At 45.8% G+C, this 15000-nt stretch overlaps 1 protein-coding gene across 2 annotated transcripts in view; it reads left to right on the forward strand.

The window, feature by feature from the left end:
• The window catches only part of LOC143290797 (tRNA (guanine(10)-N(2))-methyltransferase TRMT11-like), a 27556-nt gene that overhangs the window by 9899 nt on the left and 2657 nt on the right, over nt 1-15000 (forward strand). For both annotated transcript variants that reach the window (XM_076600311.1, XM_076600312.1), the window contains 5 exons: nt 1-55; nt 3507-3683; nt 9046-9213; nt 11785-11860; nt 14113-14244. The exon at nt 1-55 is cut by the window's left edge and continues 6 nt beyond it. In XM_076600311.1, coding sequence (XP_076456426.1) covers nt 1-55; nt 3507-3683; nt 9046-9213; nt 11785-11860; nt 14113-14244 — 608 coding nt within the window. The remainder of the gene's footprint in view (nt 56-3506; nt 3684-9045; nt 9214-11784; nt 11861-14112; nt 14245-15000) is intronic.

Here is a 15000-nt window from a genome sequence, read left to right on the forward strand (position 1 = left end):
GATGGACAGAGGGACAAGATTCGCCAGTTCCACCTGCAAAAGCGTCGCTTCATCGGTACATACTTCTTCTTCTGCAATACTACAAAACTGCAGCTATATAGTAGTCAGCCATGTCTATGACCATCAAAACAGCAGTGGAGACAACTGCGGTCCTGACTAACTGGGCTAGAATTTGATTGTAGTGGAGAGTGTCTTGCCCAAGTTATAACCCCACTGCCTTGGCCAAGAGGGATTTACGACAGTCGGTGACTAGATGGTTCTCAAAGGCCAACTTGCCAACAAGGCTGCAGCACTAAGTGCCAGTGTATTCTTGGTTACTAGTTTGAGAATGCCAGATTCAAGCTCTCGACTGTTGGCCGCCGTTCTTTCTCTGTCTCTGGACCTTGCAACTGGAATGAACTTCCTCTTTCGCTTCGTCAAGTCTCCACACTCAGCTCTTTCAAGTCTGGCCTTAAAACCCACCTCTTCCCAAAATAGCCTCCCTTCTCTACCTCTTCTTTGTCTTCAGTTTCTCCAGTTTTAGAGTTATGCATGCGTGTGATTGACTGGTGCGAAAGCGCTTTGATTTGTCTCTGCACAAGATTCAGCGCTATATAAATACCATTATTATTATTATTATTATTATTATTATTATCATTAGAATCCTTCACTAAACACTAAGCTGTAAGTGAATTGTTGATTTGTCTCTGCACAAGATTCAGCGCTATATAAATACCATTATTATTATTATTATTATCATTAGAATCCTTCACTAAACGCTAAGCTGTAAGTGAATTCCTTTTACAGTGGAGAAACCAGTGATCACACAGCTTTCACTTTGCTGCTGGTCCAACTGTAAGCTTGTGTTGATCTTTGTGACAGGCGCAGTAGCCGAGTGGTTAAAGCGTTGGACTTTCAATCTGATGATCCCGGGTTTGAATCACGGTGACGGCGCCTGGTGGGTAAAGGGTGGAGATTTTTATGATTTCCCAGGTCAACATATGTGCAGACCTGCTAGTGCCTGAACCCCCTTCGTGTGTATATATATGCAAGCAGAAGATCAAATACGCACGTTAAAGATCCTGTAATCCATGTCAGCGTTCGGTGGGTTATGGAAACAAGAACATACCCAGCATGCACACCCCCGAAAGCGGAGTATGGCTGCCTATATGGCGGGATAAAAATAGTCATACACGTAAAAGCCCACTCGTGTGCATACGAGTGAATGTGGGAGTTGCAGCCCACGAACGCAGAAGAAGAAGAAGAAGTTGATCTTTGTTATATGCCAAGCATTGAGCACTTTGGCTGGCTTTATCATTTTCGTATGATGATTCTAGCGTTGGAAAATAGACTGTGTCCCTTCATAACTTTTCCTTTCATTTGGCTGGCTTTATCATTTTCATACGATGATGCTAGCGTTGGAAAATAGACCCAACATCAATGGTTCTCTGTGGACTGCCGATGCTGAAACTGTGACGGACAAAACCCGGGTGTGGTTGTCGTGTATGGGTGGGGCGGGGGGGGGGGGGGGATCTAAATGAGCAGTGTGGGGGAGTAATGCCACTGAAACAGTGCAGATGATGGGGCAAAAAAAAAAAACCCACAAAAAAAAAGAAGAAAAAAAAAGAAGAAAGAATCGGTTTGGTGTTGGACTTGTGATCCAGCGTGCACCAGAGATCAGGGTTCAAGCCCCCGTTTCGGCATGGTGCTGACGGGCGCAATAGCCGAGTGGTTAAAGCGTTGGACTGTCAATCTGAGGGTCCCGGGTTCAAATCACGGTGACGGCGCCTGGTGGGTAAAGGGTGGAGATTTTTACGATCTCCCAGGTCAACATATGTGTAGACCTGCTAGTGCCTGAACCCCCTTCGTGTGTATACGGCAAGCAGAAGATCAAATACGCACGTTAAAGATCCTGTAATCCATGTCAGCGTTCGGTGGGTTATGGAAACAAGAACATACCCAGCATGCACACCCCCGAAAACGGAGTATGGCTGCCTACATGGCGGGGTAAAAACGGTCATACACGTAAAAGCCCACTCGTGTGCATACGAGTGAACGCAGAAGAAGAAGAAGAAAAGGCATGGTGCTGTGCCCTTCGGGGTGTGGGTGGGAGGGGGGAGGGTGTGTGTGTGTGTGTGGGGGGGGGTGGCATGTATTTTTCCAATTTTCCCTCACTCCACCACCCAGGTGTGACTGATTACCTGACTTTGGTTGGGGAAGGTTCAAAGTGACAGGAGGTAAAGGATTGGGCCCTGCCTCCCTGTACTGAGCCCTGTATTGTGTTGTGTTGCTCTTTTTTTTTGTCACAACAGATTGCCCTGTACTGAGCCCTGTATTCTGTTGCTCTTTTTGTCACAACAGATTGCTCTGTGGTGGTGGTGTGTGTCCATCGAGATCGATGATGACCATCGTTGTCGTCCAGCTGGGGGATTGGGGGAGGGTGGTGGTGGTGGTGGGGGGGGGGATGCTCATGAATCTATCTGTGAGTACGCAGATGGCTGAACAGATTGCCCTGTACTGAGCCCTGTATTCTGTTGTGTTGCTCTTTTTATCACAACAGATTGCTCTGTACTGAGCCCTGTATTCTGTTTCTCTTTTTGTCACAACAGATTGCTCTGTACTGAGCCCTGTATTCTGTTTCTCTTTTTGTCACAACAGATTGCTCTGTACTGAGCCCTGTATTCTGTTTCTCTTTTTGTCACAACAGATTGCCCTGTACTGAGCCCTGTGTTCTGTTGCTCTTTTTGTCACAACAGATTGCTCTGTTGAGTGAAATTCGGGCTGCTCTCCTCAGGGAGAGCGTGTCTCTACACAGAGCGCCACCCATTTTTTTATTTTTTTTTTTCCATGCCTGCTACTTTAATTGATTTCCTAATGACGTGGATTTTTCTACAGAATTTCGCCAGGGACAAGCCTTTTGTTGCTGTGGGTTCTTTTACTCGTGCAAATTACATGCTGCACACGTGACCTCGGTTCATCGCCTTACCTGAATGTCTAGCAGCCAGACCACCACTCAAGGTCTGGTGGAGGGGGAGAAAATACTGGCGACTGTGGGATTGAAACCAGTGCACTCAGATTCTCGAGCTTCCTGGGCGGATGCGTTACCTCCAGGCCAACACTCCACTGACATTACACATGGTGGATATGACTTTTTTACTGTCCCTATGGCCTTAAAAAAAAACCAAACAAACTATGGGATCTTTTAACTCACTCAGTACGGCCAGTCCTCTCTTCTCCTCTACACAGACCCCTCGGATGTCCAGTGGGTTTCTGAATGACCCAACCTTTAGCTTCCGTCGTCAGAATTGTGGTATTCTTTGTCAACATTCACCTCTTCAGTATAAGAGCCTTCCGCTTGCAATATTTTGATGATGGTAATTGGGGTGAAATGCTGTTAACGTCATCTCTTTCGCCGTTCGTATGGAGAGAGTTAACCTCTAAATTTTATGTACGACCAGGCCATACTGGCATGGATTCTGTCTCCCTCTCTCTAAGCTGTTTTTTTTACCAGAGCTGTGTTTGAACAGGCAACACAAGCATGGACGCTGCTCTGTCTCTCATCATGGCCAACATGGGCGGTGTGGACCGTAACCATCTGGTGTTCGATCCCTTTGTGGGCACGGGCAGTCTGCTGGTGGCTTGTGCTCATCACGGAGCGTACGTTATGGGTACCGACATCGACTACATGTTGATCCACGCCAAAGGTAGGTTTGTGGGGTGGTAGGGGTTAAGTCATAGTGTGTTTGTGGGGTGGTGGGGGTTAAGTCACAGTGTGTTTGTGGGGTGGTGTGTACTGATATTGACTACATGTTGATCCATGCCAAAGGTGTGTTTGTGGGGTGGTAGAGGTTAAGTCACAGTGTGTTTGTGGGGTGGTGTGCACTGATATTGACTACATGTTGATCCACGCCAAAGGTAGGTTTGTGGGGTGGTAGGGGTTAAGTCACAGTGTGTTTGTGGGGTGGTAGGGGTTAAGTCACAGTGTGTTTGTGGGGTGGTGGGGGTTAAGTCACAGTGTGTTTGTGGGGTGGTAGAGGTTAAGTCACAGTGTGTTTGTGGGGTGGTGGGGGTTAAGTCACAGTGTGTTTGTGGGGTGGTGTGTACTGATATTGACTACATGTTGATCCATGCCAAAGGTGTGTTTGTGGGGTGGTGGGGGTTAAGTCACAGTGTGTTTGTGGGGTGGTGGGGGTTAAGTCACAGTGTGTTTGTGGGGTGGTGGGGGTTAAGTCACAGTGTGTTTGTGGGGTGGTAGTGGTTATGTCATAATGTCTTTGTGGGTACTGAACTGCCTACCTGTTGAACCATGCCAAAGGTGGGTTTGTGGGGTTGAAGGGGTTATGTCATAATGTCTTTGTGGGTACTGACATTGACTACCTGTTGATCCATGCCAAAGGTGGGTTTGTGGGGTGGTAGGGCTTACATCCTAGTGTGTTTGTGGGGTGGTGCACACTGACACAAGTTACCTGTTGATCCATTGCAAAAGTGGGTTTGTGAGGTTGTAGGGGTTATGTGGGGTGGTAAGGCTTTCACGTTCTAGTGTGTTTATGAGGTGGTAGGTAATGGCATCAACTACCTGTTGATCCATGCCAAAGGTGTGCTTGTGGGGTGGTAGGGGTTTTAGTGACAATGTGTTTATGGGGTGATGGGGGTTAAGTCACAATGTGTTCTTGGGTACTGACATTGACTTCCTGTCGATCCATGCCAAAGGTGGGTTTGTGGGGTGATGGGGGTTAAGTCACAATGTGTTTGTGGGGTGGTAGGTACTGACATTGTCTACCTGTTGATCCATGCCAAAGGTGTGTTTGTGGGGTGGTGGGGGTTAAGTCATAATGTCTTTGTGGGTACTGACATTGACTACCTGTTGATCCATGGCAAAGGTGTGCTTGTGGGGTGGTAGGGCTTACATCCTAGTGTGTTTGTGGGGTGGTGCACACTGACACAAGTTACCTGTTGATCCATTGCAAAAGTGGGTTTGTGAGGTGGTAGGGGTTATGTGGGGTGGTAAGGCTTTCACGTTCTAGTGTGTTTATGAGGTGGTAGGTAATGGCATCAACTACCTGTTGATCCATGCCAAAGGTGTGTTTGTGGGGTGGTAGGGGTTTTAGTGACAATGTGTTTATGGGGTGATGGGGGTTAAGTCACAATGTGTTTGTGGGTGCTGACATTGTCTATGTGTTGATCCATGCCAACAGTGTGTTTGTGAGGTGGTAGGTACTGACATTGACTTCCTGTCGATCCATGCAAAAGATGGGTTTGTGGGGTGGTGGGGGTTACGTCACAATGTGTTTGTGGGTACTGACATTGTCTACCTGTCGATCCATGCAAAAGGTGGGTTTGTGGGGTGCTGGGGGTTAAGTGACAATGTATTTGTGGGGTGGTAGGTACTGACATTGTCTACCTGTTGATCCATGCAAAAGGTGGGTTTGTGGGGTGATGGGGGTTAAGTCACAATGTCTTTGTGGGTACTGACATTGACTACCTGTTGATCCATGCCAAAGGTGTGTTTGTGGGGTGGTGGGGGTTAAGTCACAATGTGTTCTTGGGTACTGACATTGTCTACCTGTTGATCCTTGGCAAAGGTGGGTTTGTTGGGTGGTGGGAGTTGTGTTGTAGTGTGTTCGTAGTGAGGTAGGGCTTTTACATCCTGGTGTGTTTGTGGGGTGGTGGGCACTGAAATTCACTACCTGTACACAGTGTTGATCCATACCAAAGGTGTGTTTGTGTGGTGGTAGGGGTTATGTCATGGTTAGTGTCATTACATTTTACAATATTTTAAGGTTTTTGTTGTTGTTGATTGATATGGATAGTTATATAGCGCCTGTCCTTGTTTGAAGACCAAGCTCTAAGCTCTTTGCAAACATGGGGTCATTTGCGCAACAGGCTGCCTACCTGGGTAGAGCACCTGACGTCTGCCACTGGGCACTCATCATTCATTTCCTGTGTCATTCAGTCAGATTTCAGGCACGCACACATACACACTCAGACAGACATGTAACATTTTGTTACATGTATGACCATGTCTGTTTATTTACCCCGCCACATAGGCAGCCATACTCTGTTTTCAGGGATGTGCATGCCGGGCATGTTTTTGTTTCCATAACCCACCAAACGCTGACATGGATTTCAGGATCTTTCACGTGTGTATTTGATCTTCTGCGTGCACATTCACACGAAGGGGGTTCAGGCACTAACAGGTCTGCACATATGTTGACCTGGGAGATCAGAAAAATCCCCATCCTTTACCCACCAGGCGCCGTTACCGAGATTTGAAGCCAGAACCCTCAGATTGAAGGTCCAACGCTTTAACCACTCGGCTAGTGGTGAAGTGCAGGAATCCAGAGAATCTCAGGGTGTGGGATCAAAGTCTGCCCTCATCGGAAGTTTCCCCTCCTCCTCTAGTGAGTGCATTCTGGCACGTGGTTCCATTTGTGTGGGGGGCTGGGGGTTATTGAGAGGGGAGGCAGAGAGCGTGGAATGAAACGTAAAGCGCTTTGAGCAGTATTTCTAGAGAAATGCGCCATATAAATGTACATTATTATCATCATTAATATCTGAACACTAACATTGAAAGAGCCCTCAAACTTTGGACAACACTTGAGCAATGTCTGCAACGCAGACAGCACAAGATATCTGAACATCTTAACATGGATATGTGATCTTCTGCACGCATATAGACATGAAAAGGGATCAAGCACTAACAGGTCTGCACATATGTTGACGTGGGAGATGGGAAAAATCTCCACCCTTTACCCACCAGGCGCCGTTACCGAGATTCGAAACCAGGATCCTCAGATTGAAGGTCCAACGCTTTAATCACTTGGCTAGTGGTGAAGTGCAGGAATCCAGAGAATCTGGAGTGATGGCCGAGAGGTAACGCGTCTGCCTAGGAAACGAGAGAATCTGAACGCGCTGGTTCGAATCACGGCTCACCCGCCGATATTTTCTCTCCCTCCACTAGACCTTGAGTGGTGGTCTGGACGCTAGTCATTCGGATAAGATGACAAAGCGAGGTCCCGTGTGCAGCATGCACTTAGCGCACGTAAAAGAACCCACGGCAACAAAAGGATTGTTCCTGGCAAAATTCTGTAGAAAAATCCACTTCGATAGGAAAAGCAAATAAAACCGCACGCAGGAAAAAATACAAAAAAAAAAAAGGGTGGCGCTGTAGTATAGCGACACGCTCTCTCTGGGGAGAGCAGCCCGAATTTCACACAGAGAAATCTGTCGTGAAAAAAAGAAATACAAATACAAATACAAATCTGAGGGTGTGGGATCAAAGTCTGCCCTCATCAGAAGTTTCTCCCCCTCCTCTAGTCCTTGTGGTCTGGATGCTGGTCATTTCGTTGAGACGATGACGGGCGCAATAGCCGAGTGGTTAAAGCGTTGGACTGTCAGTCTGAGGGTCCCGGGTTCGAATCACGGTGACGGCGCCTGGTGGGTAAAGGGTGGAGATTTTTACGATCTCCCAGGTCAACATATGTGCAGACCTGCTAGTGCCTGAACCCCCTTCGTGTGTATATGCAAGCAGAAGATCAAATATGCACGTTAAAGATCCTGTAATCCATGTCAGCGTTCGGTGGGTTATGGAAACAAGAACATACCCAGCATGCACACCCCCGAAAACGGAGTATGGCTGCCTACATGGTGGGGTAAAAACGGTCATACACGTAAAAGCCCACTCTTGTGCATACGAGTGAATGCAGAAGAAGAAGAAGAAGAAGAGGTTGAGATGATAAAACCGGGTGCCCTGTGTGTATCGTGAAGTTAGCGCACGTAAAGATCCCACAGCGGCAAGACAGTTGTCCCTGGCAAAAGTTCACAGTAAAATGTGTGTGCACATGTTTCTAGCCTGACTGAATGACACAGGAAGTGAATGATGAGCGTCTTGAAGCAGCTCTCACACAGCTCTGCCCAGGATTTCATTTATTTATTTATTTTATTGTATTTTATTTATTTATTTATTCATTTATTATTATTATTTTTTGTATGCTTATAGTTGACTTCATCAAGTTTTTGCGCCTTATACTTATTATTATTATTAGTAATAGTTCTTTTTTATGTATTTATCTATTTATTTATTTATTAATTTTTTTAATTAAAAAAAATAAATTATTTTTTAATTTTTTATTTTTTTCTCTCAAGGCCTGACAAAGTGCGTAGGGTTACGCTGCTGGTCAGGCATCTGCTTGGCAGATGCGGTGTAGCGTATATTGATTTGTCCGAACGCAGTGACGCCTCCTTGAGCTACTGAAACTGAAACTGAAACTGAAACTCTACCCAGTAAGGCGGCCTATTGTGCAAATGACTTTGTCAGTTTGTAAAGCGTTTAGAGCTTGGTCTCTGACCAAGGGTATGCACTGTGTGAGCATCAGTAAGAATAATATTGATCTGTGCCAAAGGTATGTTTCAGATTGTGAGGTGGTGTTGGCGATGTGTGTGTGTGTGTGTGTGTGTGTGTGTGTGTGTGTGATTACAGTTGGATAGTATGCATGTTTGTCTTAATAGCTGACCATGCAATTCAAAACAAATCAAACATATTTCTGTTTTTTTTAATTTTTTTTTTTTATGAGTTCGCATCGTCATGACCATAACACACTTACAAATGTCCAGTTCAGTTCAGTTCTTACCAGCCAGCATTGTTCATACTACAGCGCTCTCTCAAAACACACATCCCTTTGCTCTGTGGCTGCCTTCACCTCTGCACTCCATCTCGCTCACTACGATCAGCTTCGGATCCACTCCACTTACGCATACCCAGATTCAAACTCTTGACTGTTGGCCGCCATTCTTTCTCTGTCTCTGGACCTTGCAGTTGGAAAGAACTTCCACTTCCGCTTCGTCAAGTCTCCACACTCAGCTCTTTCAAGTCTGGCCTTAAAACCCACCTCTTCCCAAAATAGCCTCCCTTTCATGCCTCTTCCTTGTCTTTAGTTTATCCAGTTTTAGAGTTATGCGTGCGTGAGAATGACTGGTGCGAAAGCGCTTAGATTTGTCTATGCACAAGATTCAGCGCTATATAAGTACCATTATTATTATTATTATTATTATTATTATAATGTGCAGCTCGCCCCAGTCGACACAATCAGAAGAAGCGGGAGAAGGACGAGAGCGTCTACGCCAACCTCCGTCAGTATGGCTTGGAGTCTCGTTACCTGGACGTGCTGGTGGCTGACGCCTCCAGGCATGATCTGTGGCGTTCACTGCCTCTCTTTGACGCCATCATCACCGATCGTGAGTCTCGCTCCTGGAATGTCTCAGTTTCTCAGGGTTGGAGGAGGCATCGATGCGTTTGTACAGCGCAGCACAGCACAGTGCAGTGCAGCACAACACAACGCAGTACAGCACAGGGCAGCGCAGCGCAGTGCAGCACAGCACAGCACAGCACAGCACAGCTCAACACAGCATGACACAGCACAGCTCAGCACAGCTCAACACAGCATGACACAGCACAGCTCAGCACAGCTCAACACAGCATGACACAGCACAGCTCAGCACAGCTCAACACAGCATGACACAGCACAGCACAGCACAGCTCAACACAGCATGACACAGCACAGCACAGCACAGCACAGCTCAACACAGCATGACACAGCACAGCTCAGCACAGCTCAACACAGCATGACACAGCACAGCACAGCACAGCTCAACACAGCATGACACAGCACAGCACAGCACAGCTCAACACAGCATGACACAGCACAGCTCAGCACAGCTCAACACAGCATGACACAGCACAGCACAGCACAGCTCAACACAGCATGACACAGCACAGCACAGCACAGCTCAACACAGCATGACACAGCACAGCTCAGCACAGCACAACACAGCATGACACAGCACAGCTCAGCACAGCTCAACACAGCATGACACAGCACAGCTCAGCACAGCACAACACAGCATGACAGCACAGCTCAGCACAGCACAGCTCAACACAGCATGACACAGCACAGCTCAACACAGCATGACACAGCTCAGCACAGCACAGCTCAACACAGCATGACACAGCTCAGCACAGCACAGCTCAACACAGCATGACACAGCACAGCACAGCACAACACAACACAACACGGCACAGTTCTTGTTCTTCTGCGTTCGTTGGCTGCAACTCCCACGTTCACTCGTATGCACACGAGTGGGCTTTTACGTGTATGACCGTTTTTACCCCGCCATGTAGGCAGCCATACTCCGTTTTCGGGGGTACAGCACAGTTCAACACAGCACAGTGCAGCGCAGCACAACACAGCACAGAATAGCACAGCGCAACACAACACAACACAACACATTTCAGCACAGCACAGTACAGCGCAGCATAGCATAGCGCAACTCAACACAACACAACACAATGCATTACAGCACAGCACAGCACAGTGCAGCACAGCACAGCACAGCACAGCACAGCACAGCACAGTGCAGCAAGTGATTTTGGTTTCAGCTGGTGACAGAGTGCAGTGAGAAGAGCATTAACTCACTCCATATGAACGGAGAAAGAGAAGATGTTAACAGCATTTCAATCCATTTACCACCATCAAAATATTGCAGGCGGAAGGCTATTATATTGAAGAGGTGAATGTTGACAAAGAATACCACAATTCTGACGACGGAAGCTAAAGGTTGGGTCATTGAGACACCCACTGGACATCCGAGGGGTCTGTGTAGAGGAGAAGAGAGGACTGGCCGTACTGAGTGAGTTAACTGAGACATGTAATTTGTTTCTTCATGGAAGAGGTAGGTAGCCAGCTTGACCTATTATCACGTTTTGTTCAAATGCATGGAGCGAGTGTGTCAGAAATCACCACACAGTATTCTATTCGCCTTGTGTCTTCTGATACTTCCTGCAGTTTTAATCGTCGGAAATCCGCATCCGACAAGACTCAACTGAGTTGTATTTTTTTAAAAAACAGCGGAAGGAGAGGACTGGGCCCCGCCTGCCTAATCCGAATTCCGAAAACAGTGGAAATGGGACCTCAGTTTAACCTTTTTGATTTCGGTGTCCGTTCGAGTCTCCCCCACACCCTCCTCCCACCCTCCCGCCCCACCCACACATTTGTGTCGTGTTGGCATCGCTCACAGTGTGGATTTGTTATTTCTTTTGATAATGCACTTTTTTTTTTTCTTTTTAATAATAATAATAATAATGGATACTTATATAGCACACTATCCAGAAATCTGCTCTAGTTGCTTTACAAAAACACACTTTGTTAACATAAAACATTACATCTATGTTACATACACACACCAAAATATGACTACACACACACACACACACACACGCATACACACACACACACACACACTGCATACATACATTTTAACAATACATGTGTATCTAACAGCTACCCTAACACATGCATACACATAGGCAGGCACAAACTTACATAAACGCACGCACACACAATACACATTCATATACATGCATGTAGTTATGTACACATACATATGTATACATATGATGTTTGTATGTATCGGTTTTATCGCATCACGATTGAAATGAAAATAAACTATAAACTTTGCTGAAGGGGATGGAATTCTCTCCCCCTTTCCCAGTTCACCAGTTTTTTTGGGGAGTTCTGATACTTGTGATGTGTGAGTGTAAGTTTATGGGACTGGGATGGGGACAGTGGAAACTTGGAAGGTATAGCTGTGAGTGGGGGTATCTTGGTTTCTGACAGGCAGAGTGTGTGTGTATGAGTGTGTGTATGTGCATGTGTGTACGTGTGCTTGTGTGTATGTGCACGTACGTGTGTATACATGTGAATTGAATATTGGTATTGCAACCAACGCATATCTTTGTTTTGCTTACAGCTCCTTACGGAATCCGAGAAGCCTCCTTGAAAATTGGAGCGGAGACTCCAGAGGAGGCGTTTGTTCCAGAAGAATGGTTAGTTTCTGTCGTTCCATCTGTTTATTCATTTATCTATTTCCTTACATCATTATGTATTTATCTATTATTATTATTATTATTTTATTTATTTTATTTCATTTTATTTATTTATTTTTAATTAATTTTTTTTTCTCAAGGCCTGACTAAGCGCGTTGGGTTATGCTGCTGGTCAGGCATCCGCTTGGCAGATGTGGTGTAGCGTATATGGATTTGCCCGAACGCAGTGACGCCTCCTTGAGCTACTGAAACTGAAACTTACATCAGGAGACAATAGAAACTCAGTTCTAAGGAGAACAATGTGCTAATTAAAAACTCCTTGATATCATAATGTTGTTGAAAGTTTATTTTATTTTATTTTTTATTTTTTATTTATTTATTTTTTTTCAAGGCCTGACTAAGCGTGTTGGGTTACGCTGCTGGTCAGGCATCTGCTCGGCAGATGTGGTGTAGCGTATATGGATTTGACCGAACGCAGTTACGCCTCCTTGAGCTACTGATACTGATACTGTCCATATTGATCTGTAAGAACTGTTTTGCCATCTTCAAGTTTCTTTGGACTTGAGCTTTTCACCTTGGTGTGTTGTAAGTGTTTGTAATGAGTCACTGTTTTTTTGCAACATCTCCACTGACTCCCTGTCTCACACCGAATAAAGTACAAGATCAGCACTCTATGCTACAAATGTATTCACAAATCAGCCCCTTCCTATCTCTGTGGCTGCCTTCACCTCTACACTCCATCTCGCTCACTGCGATCAGCTTCGGATCCACTCCATTTACGCATACCCAGATTCAAACTCTCGACTGTTGGCCACCGTTCTTTCTCTGTCTCTGGACCTTGTAGTTGGAATGAACTTCCTCTTTCGCTTTGTCAAGTCTCCACACTCAGCTCTTTCAAGTCTGGCCTTAAAACCCACCTCTTCCCAAAATAGCCTCCCTTCCCTGCCTCTTCCTTGTCTTTAGTTTCTCCAGTTTTAGAGTTATGCGTGCGTGAGAATGACTGGTGCGAAAGTGCTTAGATTTGTCTTAGATTTGCATGTACTACTGTCTTTGTCCAATGGTGTTTCGTTTGTGTATTAACTCGTTCAGTCATTCCACATCCCTGTGATATGTAAGAATGTTCTTATTTTGTTTGATGATTTTGTTTGACCCCCCCCTCCCCCCACCTCCACCCCCCCTCTTCTTCTTCTTCCTCTTCTGCGTTCACTCGTATGCACACGAGTGGGCTTTTACATGTATGACCGTTTTTACCCCGCCATGTAGGCAGCCATACTCCGTTTTCGGGGGTGTGCATGCTGGGTATGTTCTTGTTTCCATAACCCACCAAACGCTGACATGGATTGCAGGATCTTTAATGTGCGTATTTGATCTTCTGCTTGCATATACACACGAAGGGGGTTCAGGCACTAGCAGGTCTGCACATATGTTGACCTGGGAGATCGTAAAAATCTCCACCCTTTACCCACCAGGCGCCGTCACCGTGATTCGAACCCGGGACCCTCAGATTGACAGTCCAACGCTTTAACCATTTGGCTATTGCGCCCGTTCACCCCCCCTCAATCCCGCAACAGATGAAAGGAACTGAATGATATAAACGCCGTGTAAACATTGCTGATACTGGAAATTAACAAACAATGAGGCCAGGAGATGAAATGATTGACAAATAGTAAAGAGTGGTAACTCTCTCCATTCACAAGGTACACAACTTCAAGTCAGTGCTGCTTACGCTACTGATTCAGTTAGCATACAGGTAAATAAAAGGTACATTGGAACAAACCCAGACACTTCCTCAAAAAAGCTAATTTGTGTTTGCACATTTCTTCTGTCTTTGCTGCTGTGTGCACATGTCAAATGATCGGTATAAGGACAGGCCCGGTGCTTCCTTTTTTGAGGAAGTGTCTGGGTTTGAATTGGCAGCGTAAGCAGCACTGACTTGAAGTTGTGTACCTTGTGAATGAAGAGAGTCACCACTCTTTACTGTTTGTTAATCATAGCTGATACTGTTTATTTTAACAGGATTCGCAGAAAGTTAAGTGCCAGATATTCATGTATAAATGTCTGTTCGCATTGCCGTGTTTTCATCTAGGTGTGATCGTCGTTTGATTGTGAGATTAATCCTGAGATGACGATTGCAGTCAGCTACACTGAAGAGAACGAGTCAGTCGTCGACTGACTGATTAGTTGTTGATGAGTGATGGGTGATTGTGAAGGGACTGTGACTTTTATCATCATCATCATTATTATTTTTCCAGCAAGGACAACCACCATCCTCAGAGCGTGCGGTATCACCTGTCGGACATTTTCTCTGACCTTCTCAACTTTGCTGCCCGCTTCCTCAAGTTGAACGGACGTCTGGTGTACTGGCTGCCTGTCTTCAGACCGAAGTGAGTCTGCTTAACGCTTTGTACCCCATGAATACAGCTGCACTTTGGTACCCATCAGTGCAGTTGCACTGAACACTTTGTACCCCATCAGTACAACTGCACTGAACACTTTGTACCCCATCAGTACAGCTGCACCAAACACTCTGTACCCATCAGTACAGGGGCACTGAACACTCTGTACCCATCAGTACAGGGGCACTGAACACTCTGTACCCATCAGTACAGCTGCACTGAACACTCTGTACCCATCAGTGCAGCTGCACTGAACACTCTGTACCCATCAGTACAGGGGCACTGAACACTTTGTACCCATCAGTGCAGCCGCATGCCCTGCGCTTTCTGTGGACCAGCTCTGTGACAGCTGAGCGTACTGTTGAAGCCATATTTCATACACAAAACTCACACAGCGTCATAAAAGAAAAAAAGTTCCTTCCCCTTGAAAACACTGGGGAACAATGTAGAGGCTTAAGCCAACAAGCTAAAAGCACCGAGTGAGAATGTTGCTGACTGAGGAAGTGAAATTGAACATAATAATAATAATAATAATGGATACTTATATAGCACACAATCCAGAAATCTGCTCTAGGTGCTTTACAAAAACGCTTTCGTTAACATAAAACATTATATCTATGTTACATACACACACCAAATGTGACTACACACACACACACACACACACACGCACATGCACACACACACACACACTGCATACATACATTTTAACATACATGTGTATCTAACAGCTACCCTAACACA

The sequence above is a fragment of the Babylonia areolata genome, chromosome 16 (genome assembly GCF_041734735.1).
Source record: "Babylonia areolata isolate BAREFJ2019XMU chromosome 16, ASM4173473v1, whole genome shotgun sequence".
NCBI lineage: Eukaryota > Metazoa > Mollusca > Gastropoda > Neogastropoda > Buccinidae > Babylonia > Babylonia areolata.